Source organism: the organism of the source record quoted next, unplaced genomic scaffold (assembly GCF_019419815.1).
Source record: "Pyrus x bretschneideri cultivar Hongxiangsu unplaced genomic scaffold, Pyrus_bretschneideri_v1 Contig35, whole genome shotgun sequence".
In the NCBI taxonomy this organism is placed as follows: domain Eukaryota; kingdom Viridiplantae; phylum Streptophyta; class Magnoliopsida; order Rosales; family Rosaceae; genus Pyrus; species Pyrus x bretschneideri.
Window position 1 is genome coordinate 3,240,924 of NW_025999668.1, and position 13,290 is coordinate 3,254,213.

Here is a 13,290-nt window from a genome sequence, read left to right on the forward strand (position 1 = left end):
TCAACTCGTATGTCATTTAGTTGACAAAATTTAGTCTCTTTAGCATTATTCTTTGGAAATTGGTTCAGTTGTGATAATAGTACTTTATTTTGTGTTGATCATCGTTGGAACTGCATGTGCTATTAGATATGCTTTTCTAAATTCCTTTCACCTCTCTCTTGGTTTTAATTTATCTCCTGCTAATTGTTTCTACTTGATAGGAGTATGTTTCAGTTTAACTCACATAGGATATGAGTTTTATGTTTATAGGTATTGAGTTCGATAGTTAATTAATTGTAGTTGGCCGCATTATGGTTGTCGGACTTTATCGTGGTAGGTTTATCGTAGTAAATATTAAAAAACTTAATTAAAGCAATTTATGATTCTTTAACCTTAAGCTAATTATCAAACTACGATCCGAGATGCACTATTGGATGTTTCAGTCAACTGCATTATGCTTGGTTGATTACATGTAGAGACAAATGAGGATTTGACCTTCCAAAATACAAAACTTAAAAAGTGGTAAATAGAAATTTACTATCTGATAACAATTACTCATATAAATAAGGGCGATGAAGAAAGTTGGAGTTTCACGATAAAACTAATTGATAATATGAAAAGTAGAAGATTCTACCTTTTCTCAATGTGGTTACTCACAAAACTGTTATTCGCACACCTCTTTTTTCCTTCATACACTCATCTCAATGGTCATCGTATCAAATAAATTGAAGAAGATCAAAGACATAAATTAACATGAAATGTGTAAAAGATAAAAATGAATGTGTGAATAGAACCACCCTTGAATAAAATAAAAATTATTGATTGGTAGTGGTCTGGAAAGATGGTGAAATCCTTGCCTATGCCGGATCTTTATTTTTATAATTTTGGTAGGAGCGGTGGTCGTACTGAATGAGTGTCTCTGTGTGTGAATGCTATAATTAAGTAAAGTTTTAGCGTATCCGACCAACCTAGAGGTCTAAGACCTCAGCTACCAGCTTGATTAGGAGTTTAATTTGTTCTACATTTACCCTTTCTGGACAGAGAGATCAACTAATATAGGTTTCCTGCATAATTGTGTTGCAGCTCAAACAGAAATGATATTAGAGCCATGGATGAGTGATTCCAAAACTAGGAACTTAATTAGGTAATTTATTATAAGGGAAGGTAAAATTTGTCTATACTATCGCAATTCATGTATGTAAAGATTTCGACAAGATGATTCAATAGGAAAGAAAAATGAACTTTTTTCTTTTTGGAATGAAATTTTTATGGAAGCCACATGAATAGAATCAAATCTTATTTCATTATATTTACATGATATTCCTTTTTCTTATTATTAAACAAGTCCCCCAGATGACTTAATTACTTGATCCAAATTTATGTTTCGTCTTTCATTTTTTCTTTTTTTTGGGAGTATAGGTACTCTTCAATGACCGATAGCGTACAGCGTGACTGAAAGGTGAAAAGAACCTTATTTAGGGAGTGTGATAAGATTTTTACCACCTACCAAAGTAATGATAAAAACACTTAAAAATACTTGCAAGAATACAAGGTTATCGTAGTATAGCTGATCAAGCAAGAGGGCGCAACGAAGGGTTTAGCAAGATCACTCGCTTCGGATGTGCGGGGACGGTTCCAACTTCGAGCTAGCACTTGAGCCTGATGGTGACAAGTGAGGTCATAAGAAGCAAGCGGTGAGCCTTGAGAAAGAGCGCTCCGCCGCACACTACGAGGGAAGGAAGCGAATGAATAATTTATGTTAAAACCAAATCTTAATTAATTATTTGAAAACAAAGTTTGGAAAAGCGTGATTTTATGACCTAAAATATTAAAAACGAATTTAATTAAAAATAATTGATTAAATTGAGAAAGTACAAAAAACAAAAGAAAATAGTTTTGAAAATAAATTTGAACACTAGGGTTTCACTATCATATTAACAATCTTACGTAGTTCTTCCAATTACCTATGAATTACACATGCATATTTGAAGGTTAGGTTTTCCTAATATATATCCTACTTGAAACCTCCAACATAAAACGTATATCTAATATGCAACCTGTCCGTGGTGTCTAGATCGAATGTGAACATGCAAGACTCATTAAGTTTTGTAAAAACCTTTTGAAAAATCATACAACCCTTAAGAAGTGTTGTCCATCCTAAGAAGTTACACATATTAACCACAAAAAGCCAACCCCTAATTTCAAGGACAGCCCTCCTCCAAAAGTGCATCAAATTACTTCTCTAAATATCCTAATGGTGGCCAATCATCAAGACAATTAGATAGTTTAAACATGAGATTAATAATTCAAAACCTGCATGCATAATATCACAAGTAAATTGAAAAAAGACTACATATTCTTGCTAAGGCTCATGGGCTCGCCCTAGCAAACGAAATTAGTTACGAACAATCAAAAAATAAGATATTATTAAAAACATGGATAGAAAACAACTTGAAAATAAACTTGAATCCTCAAAAGCTCCAAAGTAGTGCACATTCTCCTCCTAAAGTAATACGTTCATCTATCTCTCTAACGGCTAAATAGCCTTATTTATACTACTAGAAAATAAAACTCTACCTATTAAAGGTCTTCTAAAAACTAAGAAACATAATAGAATAAGAACTAGGAAATACATTCTATTCTAACTTTGGGAAATCTGCGCAGGCACAAATCAGCCACGTTTTTTGATCTTCAGGGCTACAAAACCAGCCCAAAATGGCTAGAGCTAAAGCTTGAGATGTCCCGAACATAATTGCAGGAGACCTCAAATCCAATAGACATCATCTTGGACGCCAAAAGGCTCACATAATCCCAAAACGTCATTTTGACAGCACTGCGCGCTGCTCCTTTATTTCATTGCCAAAAATAAACTGATGGGTAGAAAAATCTAAAACTTTGACACAAACAAGTTGAAAGACACAAACATCCTTCAATTGGAATCACTCCAAAATTCATCAGTTTGGTCACTTTTTACTTAAAAGGAACTCGAATGTTGTACATTGAAAATACATAACAAAATATAAAAATTATACAAAAATAACTAATAAATTATAATTAAAATTAAGATAAAATATATAATATAATATAATATCGACTGTACAATAAACAATTTGAGATTCGACGCGAACAGTCATTCGAAGAACGGAGCATAGAGCCTTTACTTTATATTAGTAAAGCAGCTGCTCCTAATGGCTTTAGCCGATATTCCCATTTTCTCGTCGACCCATGATGCAAAAGGAGGCTGTTAGAGTGAACGCGCTGAATTTCAAAGGATTCCTTGTATACATATAGTTATTTCAAATTCGTTTCAAAATATACTATGGATATAGATTTTTCCTAATCTTTTATGTATTACATGTCGTCCGTTTAAATTATTACACTAGTGTTTCTAGATTTTTCAGAAACATTCAATAAGAACTTTTCTAGCAGTTTTTATAACAAATTAATTTCCATCATGTGGAGCCTGTGGTGTTCACTAATAACAGTAATTTTGTCAAAAATTAAATAATTTAAATAATTTTAAAACCACCCTCTCATTTGACATGTGTGGACGAAAACTCTCTGTAAAACTGTAACATTTTGTTGAATTTTTGCATAGTTCCCCACACTTTTGACTATAACTTACCTTCCTATTTTTGTCTTTTCCCTTACACTATGTTTGAAATCTTGGATGAAAAAAATAAACTTGGAATTTTGACCAAAGTCAGAATTTATAAATTAACATGCACCAATTTCATTATTTGGATTCATAAACATAGAAATTTAGAATTTCCGCATGAAAAAAAACTTAGAATTTGGGACTTCCAATTCTCAAGTTTAAATTTCAAGTAAAAATGTGTCATTTCCAAACTTCTACGAGTAAGAGTTTAAAAATAACAAATTCTGTATTGAATTTCCATTGTTCTTTTAAGTTAGCCAAACAAAAAAAATCACAAATTTTAGAAATAAAATTCTGTTATTTCAATTTCCTTCATTTTAAAAGTCCTTAGTAATTTTAAATTTTCTCATTCAAACAAAATGTAAAATATTAACAAAGGTAAATAAATAAAGTGTGTATATATATACATGAACTAGTCATATATGCTAGAAGTTTTCGTTTGAACGGGCTATCGAAGTGAAGCAGCTCCTGCTCCAAATTAAATTAATTTGAATAACCACGACTTAAGAGGTTGTGTGCAAAAGTTATCCATTGAAATGGAGGAAAGCTTTTTGTTCTGTATCTTTTGATTATTTGGAAGGCTAAACCCCAAGTTCTAAAAGTGAAGGTATTGAAATTGCATAAAGTATAGACGTGAGGGAGATGTAATTGACATTTTCAAACAATGCTTTTAGGTTTGTAACGGAATATTTGATCAAAGTGACGTGTTACGCAAATTTCATGAACCATTTTAGATTCAGCTACATGCTCTGTGGGATTTTCGATGAATGTGAGTGCTCTGTTGAATCCAAAAATAATACCAATAATAATAACAGCATACAAAGAGCATGTAGCTGAGTTTATAGGAGTAATTACCCTTGCACTTGATGTCCAAATTTCTTCACTTGTAATAAAACAATATATTAATTGGTAGTTTGAATCACGTGGATAATAGGTTCGATATCAATTAATTTCACCATCCCAGAGTAAATATATTGGAGAAAATTATAGCAATGGTCATTTAATTTTAACCAAATTAGAGCAATGATCCTCTAACTAAAAATCCATGACTATTGATCCCTTAATTCATCAAAACGTACCGCTATGGTCCTTTTCGTCAACTTTGTCAGAATCCTAGCAAAATGACTCATGTTGAAAGGACCATTGCTACAATTGAATTAAAGTTAAAGGACCGTTACTCTAATTGTGTGGCATGTGACTCATTTTAATGGAAGTTCTAACAGAATTGACGAAAGAGACCATAGTTGCACATTTTTTATGAGTTAAGAGACCAATGATCATAGATTTTTAGTCAAGGGACCATTGCTCCAATCATATTAAAGTTAAAAGACTATTGCTGCAATTTTCTTTATATATCGAGTATTATAAAAATAAAAACAAAAATAAATAAATAAAAAAGAGAGTAGGCAACAAGCGGGGTTTTGGAAAGGCCAAAGTCAAAATCAATGCATTGACACTCAAAACAAATAAAGTGTTGTGTGCATGTTTTCTTTGTCTAGTTGAATGGTGAAAGAAGACTGATACCAACGGCTAAGGGGCATTGGAACAATATGCATATCAGGGGTTACCGGTTGGAAAGCTTCTCAGCAAGGCCAATCTCTGTCGACCGAATCCAAACGTGCGGAAAGACAACATAAGAACAACATTAATATCGACAAATCAACGCTTCGCTTGATACATTGTGCAAATTTATGTCTATGGCTTTAACCATGCGTTTACAGATTTATTTTATTTGGCTGACACAAGATATGCCTAGTACCGAGCCATTCGGTTTTATTACCAAGAACTTGAGCAGTGATAATATATGTACCTGCTGAAGTAAGAACTTAAACCAAATAGCCTTGACAAGTTACAAGTTTGAGAAGGTAGAAACGCGTAGTACTTAAAGCTTGGCAATGGCAGTTACAGGCAAGTTTGATCTTGCAGGGAGCTTTAAATCTTCCCATCCTTCATCGTCCAACTTAGAGAAGTACCGCTCGACCATATGGTCAGTGACGAGCTCCAATTTAGAAGGCTCCCACTGCATGAAGAACCAAGAGAAGAATCCAACGAAAATTCAAGCCTAAGTTTTAGAAATAGACATATTTGTATGATAAAAACACGTACATATATGTGTGCGCGCTCGTGTAAGTACATAAAAGAGATTCTACACCCAAAATTATTTGTCCTGTTGGCATTAGAGCAAAATATATAAGGCGTTTCAATGACTACGCGTCCAAACTTGAAAAAGTCTGGATGAGCAGCTGAGATAATTTCTTTACACACATAAGTTATGTTGACAAAAGCAAGCCCTCATTATAAGACAAGGGTCACTTTGTGGTAGCACAACCATCAGTATGGTACATGATTTAAACGTTCCATGTTTTAGGTTTCGAGTAAAGGATAACAGAAAACAAGTTAAATTTAAAATGTTTAAATATATTTGCTGATTATAATTAGATGATGATCCACTTTCACTATTTGTTGATTATTTACACGGATGATCTTTCAAGAGAAAAGTAATAAAATGTCATTTACCTTTGGGTTCTTGTCCTTGTCCAACAATAAAGCTCTGCAACCCTGCAATTAGAAGCAAAGCTTAAGTCACCCGAAAAAACAAAAAAAAAACGTGGATAAGCTATGTGGACAAGCTAACCTCTCTGAAGTCCTTGCTGACTTCTCCTTTCACCACATGCGAAACCATTCTATATTCACAAACAAGGCACTGACCAACTCCCTGAAGCCTTCCTTCTCTAATCTAAAATTGAAGGGAACACATTAATACCAAGCCCAAAAATTTTGCAATTCAATCTCATACAGCGCAATGTGTCTCGATGTTTGTCCTGAGCATATTATAGAACTTCAATTCCAAGCTTTAGCCTTAGATGATATTTGTGCGGATTACAAATACCTCATTTTCTGCTGAGAGAAAATGAAAAGAAATACCTAACTTGCAAGTACATATTTTTTTTGCCTTTCATAACCGTGAGATTACATGTTCATGTGAGCCATAACTTTATATTTTACCTTACTATATTGAATTTCACCTTACTCCCTTCAAGGCTTAACTTTATATTTACCTTACTATATACAATTAACGACAAAGCATGAATTTATATTTTTAGAATGTAGTTATGGAACCCTATCCCATCTTTCCTGTGCAAACAAGCAATACTTTTTCTTGCCTGATATAAGGAGAAAAAAACAATCTAATATCATACCAAATTCATACACAAACTCGATATATAATTTTGATATGCTAGAATTAACTAACTGCAACTTTAAGGCCTGCACTAGACATACTGATCTCAAAGAAATCTTCAAACTCATTGGTGATGCCTTCTTTAGCGCTTGAACTGTTGAAGTTAACCAATCATCGGCCCTGTTGTTAGCCTCCTCATCCTCCTTCAATAGCAAATCATAGGTATGGTTAAGTAAATATACATGTTTAGTCTACGAGTATAACACTAAACAAAAACTATTTAAGTACCGAGCCAAAAGAGTATTAAACTTTCCAAAGATGCAAAACTCAGAGAACATCAAACCAGGCCTTCCAATATTTTAAATTCAAATCAACTTACAAGGGCAGATAAAATTTCTTCTACAGTTCTTCTACAAAAGCACTTGTCTATAACGTCCATCCTGTATTCAAAACAGCTCAAACATTACAAATAAATACTCCCAGCTTTTCATTTTTGATAATATATAACTGGTTCAACAAATGATGGGTCTAGTTAAACTAATAGACACATCAATTTCTGGACTATGCAATGGATTTGTTAAACTTGATAAATGCAGAAAGATGTAACTACTCTCCTTAACGTCACCAATTTTACCTCTAGAAACTTCTAAGTGTGTAGCAACTTGAACATTTAACTGTTTGCTGTGCTTCAACCATTAAAACAACGAATATTGTGGTGAACTAAGTAATGTAGTTGGTGCCCTAGGTTTTATAGAGTTCACGCTTCCACTATGAGGATCCAAATTGTTATAAAATCTTGTGTGTACCACTGGATATTCCATTCGAAGTAAAATAAGATCACACAGAACAGTGAATACATTTAAGGGAAAGTTCAAAGCAACTGGTGCATGAGAATTTCAGTCCGTTAAAAGAAAAAAAAAATCACAAAAAAAAAAACAAAAAAAAATCCTAGAAGAAATAGTTAAAGAAAAAGGAAAAGAAATACTAACCGGAAATAAGCACTTTTCTTTTTCAGAGCTGGACTCTGCGAGTATTTATCTATAATTGCTTGAATATTGGCAAAATCACTTGAATCAACTTTGTTTAAAGCTTCTTCTAACAAAGACAATCTCTGTCAATAAAGCAAACACAGAATAAGCACTCAAGTTTAACATGCAGCTACTTGTTATGATTCTCAACCAGCATAACTCCTTAACCAGTTAATTTTCAATTAGGCCCATTAGAATAGATAAAATATGATGACAATAAGAGGTGGCATACTGTTGATGGAACAAAATGTGTAGCAAGACCACAAGCAAGCATTTCAGCACCATCCAATCTGGTACCTGTAAGACCAACATATTCTCCTGCAGTGCACATATTGGAGAAGGGGCAATCAATAATTGAGTACAAAAGATAGTAAAGAAGAGGAGTACATGTCATAGTTGCCACTACTTCATACAAAAGACAGTACAGGAAAAAAATAAATTATTTACTGAAGTCAAACAAATATGCAAACCAGAGACATAACAGATATTACCAAAGAATCCAGGAAGTCTGGACAAGTAATAAGAGGCACCTACATCTGGAAAAAGTCCCAAAGCAGTTTCGGGCATTGCAAAAACCTGCAAAAGATTAATCAGAAATACAAGGAATTAAAGTTGTTACTAGAAAGACAGATATCTTTGCAATTGGTCTCCCCAAACGCAGTTAAAAATCTCGACCATTCGTTGGATACCAACAGCTATGCAATTATGCACAAATAACACAATAAGCAGATTCCTTGCTTTTCCATATATAAAACAACAGATCCCTCTTCTTTCCCAATAGAACGGTCAAACATAATCTAATGTCATATACAAAGCTTGGGATTTCATGCATCCCTTGGCCTGGTATAAAAATGGGAACTTATGTACCTTCCTTGCGTGCTTGTTCTTTACAAGTCCCCCATTTAGCTCACAGAATCTTAGCTCTCCATAAATATAAAGAAATGCTACATTTTAATCTCTGGTAAGTGCAATATACGCCATAAATATTTTTCAACAAAATCTCAGCATTCGCCTTATAGGCTTATATTATTCTCAAAGCCCGTGGACTTTGGCCATGACGCAGAATGTGTTTTTATACATTTTCTAGGGTAATAGAAAGGCTATGTTTTCATTCCTTGATCAGGTTAACTCAAACTTACAAATTTTCAATGTACTCACAGAAACCTTGGGGTCCATAACTCCATATACAACAACAACCAAGCCCTATCCCACTAGGGTGCATATAAAGCAACAAAATTATTACTGATGTACAATGAAAAGTAATGAGATTATTTTCAAGATATTGAAGTGACAAAATAACTAGTATCTCACAACGGACAATTAACTGCAATACTTACAGATATAGCATTGAAATTTTGGATATAGGACACTCAGAATTATCGTGGGTAATTCAGTCATATTCTACTGTGAATAATATAAGCAGAAATTAACTTCCCATAGTTCAAAACAAAGAGGGAAAATAGAGAAAATAGGAAAATATGCAATTCATAAATAGTTCAAATCAAAAGGATGCACCCCAAATTACTCCCAACTTGAGACCTGAAATAAAGTGAGACATACCGAATTCTCAGTTGCAACACGAAATATTCCATGTATTGAAGCACCAGCCCCACCTCCCATAACAATTCCGTCCAGAATTGAAACCTTCAATGATGTCATGATAATAGTAAGTAAAATATATTTTTCCAAATAAAGCTATATTGACCTAGAACGAATACCTCTGATACCAAAACTCAATAAGTTTTAATATGAAAACACAAATTAACAAATCAACTGGGTCACCTGGGGTTTGCTGTACGTTGCCAGCAAATAATTCAAGGTAAACTCCTTCTGAAAAAAATAAGCAGCTAATCTCCAATTTCCTAAGTTATACAACAGGGTGATCTCAGGTTGAAAGTAATTTATTGCATGCTATAAATAGATACACAGCGTAGCAGAAAGGGGGAATGGACACTAGTTGAAAATTTAATAACAGTTAAATGAAACTTGCACCTAAATTGATGATATAGCTCAGTACTTGATGTTAATGATAAGTATATACGCTCAATAAAAATAGAAAAAGAAAAGACAGGTGACAAAAAAGCAGTTATGCCTTCATTAATCTGACGAACTACAGCCGCTACATCTCCACCAGCACAAAAAGCTCTTCCTTTCCCCTACAAAAATACAAACAAGTTGCACCTGTCACAATGTTTTACTTTCACTGTCTAGCTGAAAACAGAAGTATGAACGTTCAAGAATTATTTCAATCAAAGTTTTAGTGGATAAAAGCCCAGCCTCTATCCCAGATGATCCACTATACACCATAATAAACTGTAATCAAATTATCAACCTTTTAGATTGCCATTAAGCAAGCCAATTGAAACAGCGGAAAATGAAAGAGAATACCAAGCTGGCTTTGGTTTAAATTTAATGCAAGAGACTGTAAAACTTATTTTGCTCCCAACCATTTTTAAGGAAAATGGTCAAGATGAATTAGGGGAAACAAGTGGTATGAAACATGTGCTCTAAATAAACTTAAAATTCCTTTTTCTTGGAAATGACACAACAGAATCGAAAGATGGCTTTACATCAACAGGATTATAGGTTTGCAACATCAAGCCAAACACTTTGATGCTAATATTTATAAACAGAACTCAAAAGCAAATGTAAGCACCATAGCTTTGTCAAAAAGAGAGATAAATTAAATGGTTAGAAACTGACAAACATCCAACTGCATATGCATAGTAACTTCATGCTAAGACAGCATTACTGGACTTCTTTCTCGTTCCTCATTGATAAAGTTTAAATACAATACATAAAACTAGAGCATGGAAGAAGCGTACCTTGACAATTACCAACTTGACATTAGCATCATCCTCATAGGCAAGGAAAAGTTCCAACAGACGAGAAATCTACCCAAAAAAGGAACAAGAAATGAGAAACATTATAATCTTGTTTCACCAGAACCCATATTAATCATAGTTAAGTAGATAATATCGCTACATGAAAAAGTTATAGACACGGCGTAGTATGAAGCAGCTTAATTTAATAATCTAACAGTCATTTAAAAGATGATGCAGGCAACAAAAGACTGAGGATAAACAATGTTCGAGATTCTGTTTATTTTCTACATGATACCTCTATGGGATCTTCAAGGCTGATATGATTCTTAGAAAAGCATATACCTTCTTAAAAAAAAAAAAGAAAAAAATGAGAGGGTATACCTTCTGCTAAAATCTTATCCTTGAAAATGTATAATCTAATTCCAAATTTAAATTCAAGAAAGTTGAGTTATGAATAAAAAATAACACAGAACACAAAACATCAATCATAAAACATAGACACAAGACAAAAACCGGAAAAAAGAGTTAGGTCTCAAAATTTCAACTAAAGCAGTAAAATTCATGATAGGGAAATACCATATCAAAGTTAAGGGCATTCAGTTGCCGAGGCCGGTTCAATGTCAATGTCCTCACAAACAAATTCTTCTGTACCAAAACCTATCAGATAACAAGAACCAAGCCATAAGCTCCAGACAAATATTAGGCAACAATTGAAATAAAAGCACTAAATAATCACATAATCCGCATTTCTACAATAACAATTTCCGACCCAATTCAGGAAAGCAACTAAAAATTGGAATTCAAGCATTAGGAATACAAATTTCAAGATGCTCCAAGTTCCACTCCTAATTTGCCCAGAAGCCAAACACACAATAATATGGATTGAATTAAAACAGAAGAAACACACATACATACACACACAGATATATATATATATATATGTATATATGTATGTATATGTATTGTAAAGGAAATGAATAGAATAAAAAATTGGTTTACCGAATCTTCTTCGCGCGGAGTAGAGGTGGAAGAAGCCATGGTTGTACTGGAAATGCACTAAAACGACAGATACAGACGCGCACGCCTGAAGCTTTTGTATACTGGTTTCAACTGTATAAGCGGACAGATTTGTAATTTCCCTGACCCAAAACTTTGGTTGGGTGTTTTAATCGGTCAGAAAAAAATGGCTGGGCCCAGTAATTAGAGTCGCAAGCCATTCGGCCTACCAGCCTCAGACTCCGGTCCACTTGATTAGAAACCGTGTCTCGTGTTCGACTCACATAGTAGAAATGGCTTACAATAATGAAAATAATTTGAAAATTTTAAATTTTAACAATAAGAACAAAATAAATTGTAAAGTGAATAGTACTAGGATTGACTTTTTAATAGAAAAATGTGATTTTTCATTAAAATGAATAGTACCAGAAACTTTTCGTTAAAATTTCTTGTAATATAAACAAGGATTGGAAGATACTCATTTTATTGTCTAGGATTGTGTGAGTATTTTAAATGTCATCATTTCATTTCAAACTCCAACAATTCAAAACTTAACCACTGGAGTTGATTTTAATTATTATTGATTAAATAGAATGAAGAGGAGAGTTTTGTATTTTAAACAAATAATTTTGTCTACACTAAAAGGGTGAGAGAGTGGGCTAAGCCTCACAATGGCTAGCAATAATGTGGTTCAAGTTCATCTTTGGCAAGAGTCGAACCTAAGATCTCTCACTTACAAGTAAAGAGAAATACCAGTAGATTGTAATATTAAGTGGCAGAATGAAAAGAAGAGTTGATTATGTTAGCGTGAGTGAACTTTTTTTTTATTATAGTCAACTTTTTTATTTATTGTAGTCAACTTTTCTATTTATTATAGATTTGTAATTGATAGAAATTCCATATACATTGAATAAGAACTTTATATAGGGGTGGGGATGGTGAGGTTCAGTGTAGTTCCAACCCTAAACTGGAACCAGAGCCTTAAAATATCAACGGTTCAGTTCGGTGCGGTTCCACTTAAATTTATTACTAGAACCATATAGTTCGGTCTACACCGGTTCCGATTCGGTTCTTGCCGATTTACGATTCCAAATACTAAATTATTTGAACACCAAATCATCATGCATTCAAATACATCTTCTAAAGCAACATTCAAATACACCAAATCATCATAAACTATTTGTATCTTGTCATTCACATACATGTTGAAATTGATCCACAAGCAGTATCAATTTGAAATCCACATAAGCAAAGCCGTATAAAATCCAAATACAAAACTTAGAGCAGATTCTAACAATAAAACAAAAGAATAACACTCGCATAGCAAATGAAGAAAGATAAGTTGAGAAGTCATACGACTCGGTACAGGGGAGCCTTCAAATGACCTATCTACATCAAGTAACCCACACAAAAAATATCTCAGATACCTAGGTCGAAAAATTGCATAACAAGATACAAATCACTAAACAAAATAGCAACAAATCCAACGTCAATGACCATTTAGGTGTTTTTGAATTACAAATTACAAGCATTAGATCTATCAAAAACACAAATTAGTACAATTAATTACTAAATTAGTTATATGCAAGTTTAAAGAGAGAGATACTCCAAAATAATCTGAAA

General features: G+C 33.4%; 1 protein-coding gene across 1 annotated transcript; it reads right to left on the reverse strand.

Moving 5' to 3' along the window:
- Positions 1 to 5,264: 5,264 nt before the first annotated feature.
- Positions 5,265 to 11,807, reverse strand: LOC125480737 (3-hydroxyisobutyryl-CoA hydrolase 1-like). The gene is made up of 14 exons (XM_048591838.1): positions 11,671 to 11,807; positions 11,248 to 11,328; positions 10,672 to 10,740; positions 9,939 to 10,002; positions 9,629 to 9,708; positions 9,407 to 9,490; positions 8,338 to 8,422; positions 8,079 to 8,164; positions 7,808 to 7,929; positions 7,198 to 7,258; positions 6,920 to 7,021; positions 6,273 to 6,374; positions 6,155 to 6,196; positions 5,265 to 5,657 (listed from the first exon to the last, which is right to left on the reverse strand). The coding sequence occupies exons 1-14, from the start codon at positions 11,707 to 11,709 to the stop codon at positions 5,520 to 5,522; spliced, it is 1,155 nt and encodes a 384-aa protein (XP_048447795.1). The 5' UTR covers positions 11,710 to 11,807; the 3' UTR covers positions 5,265 to 5,519.
- Positions 11,808 to 13,290: the final 1,483 nt, after the last annotated feature.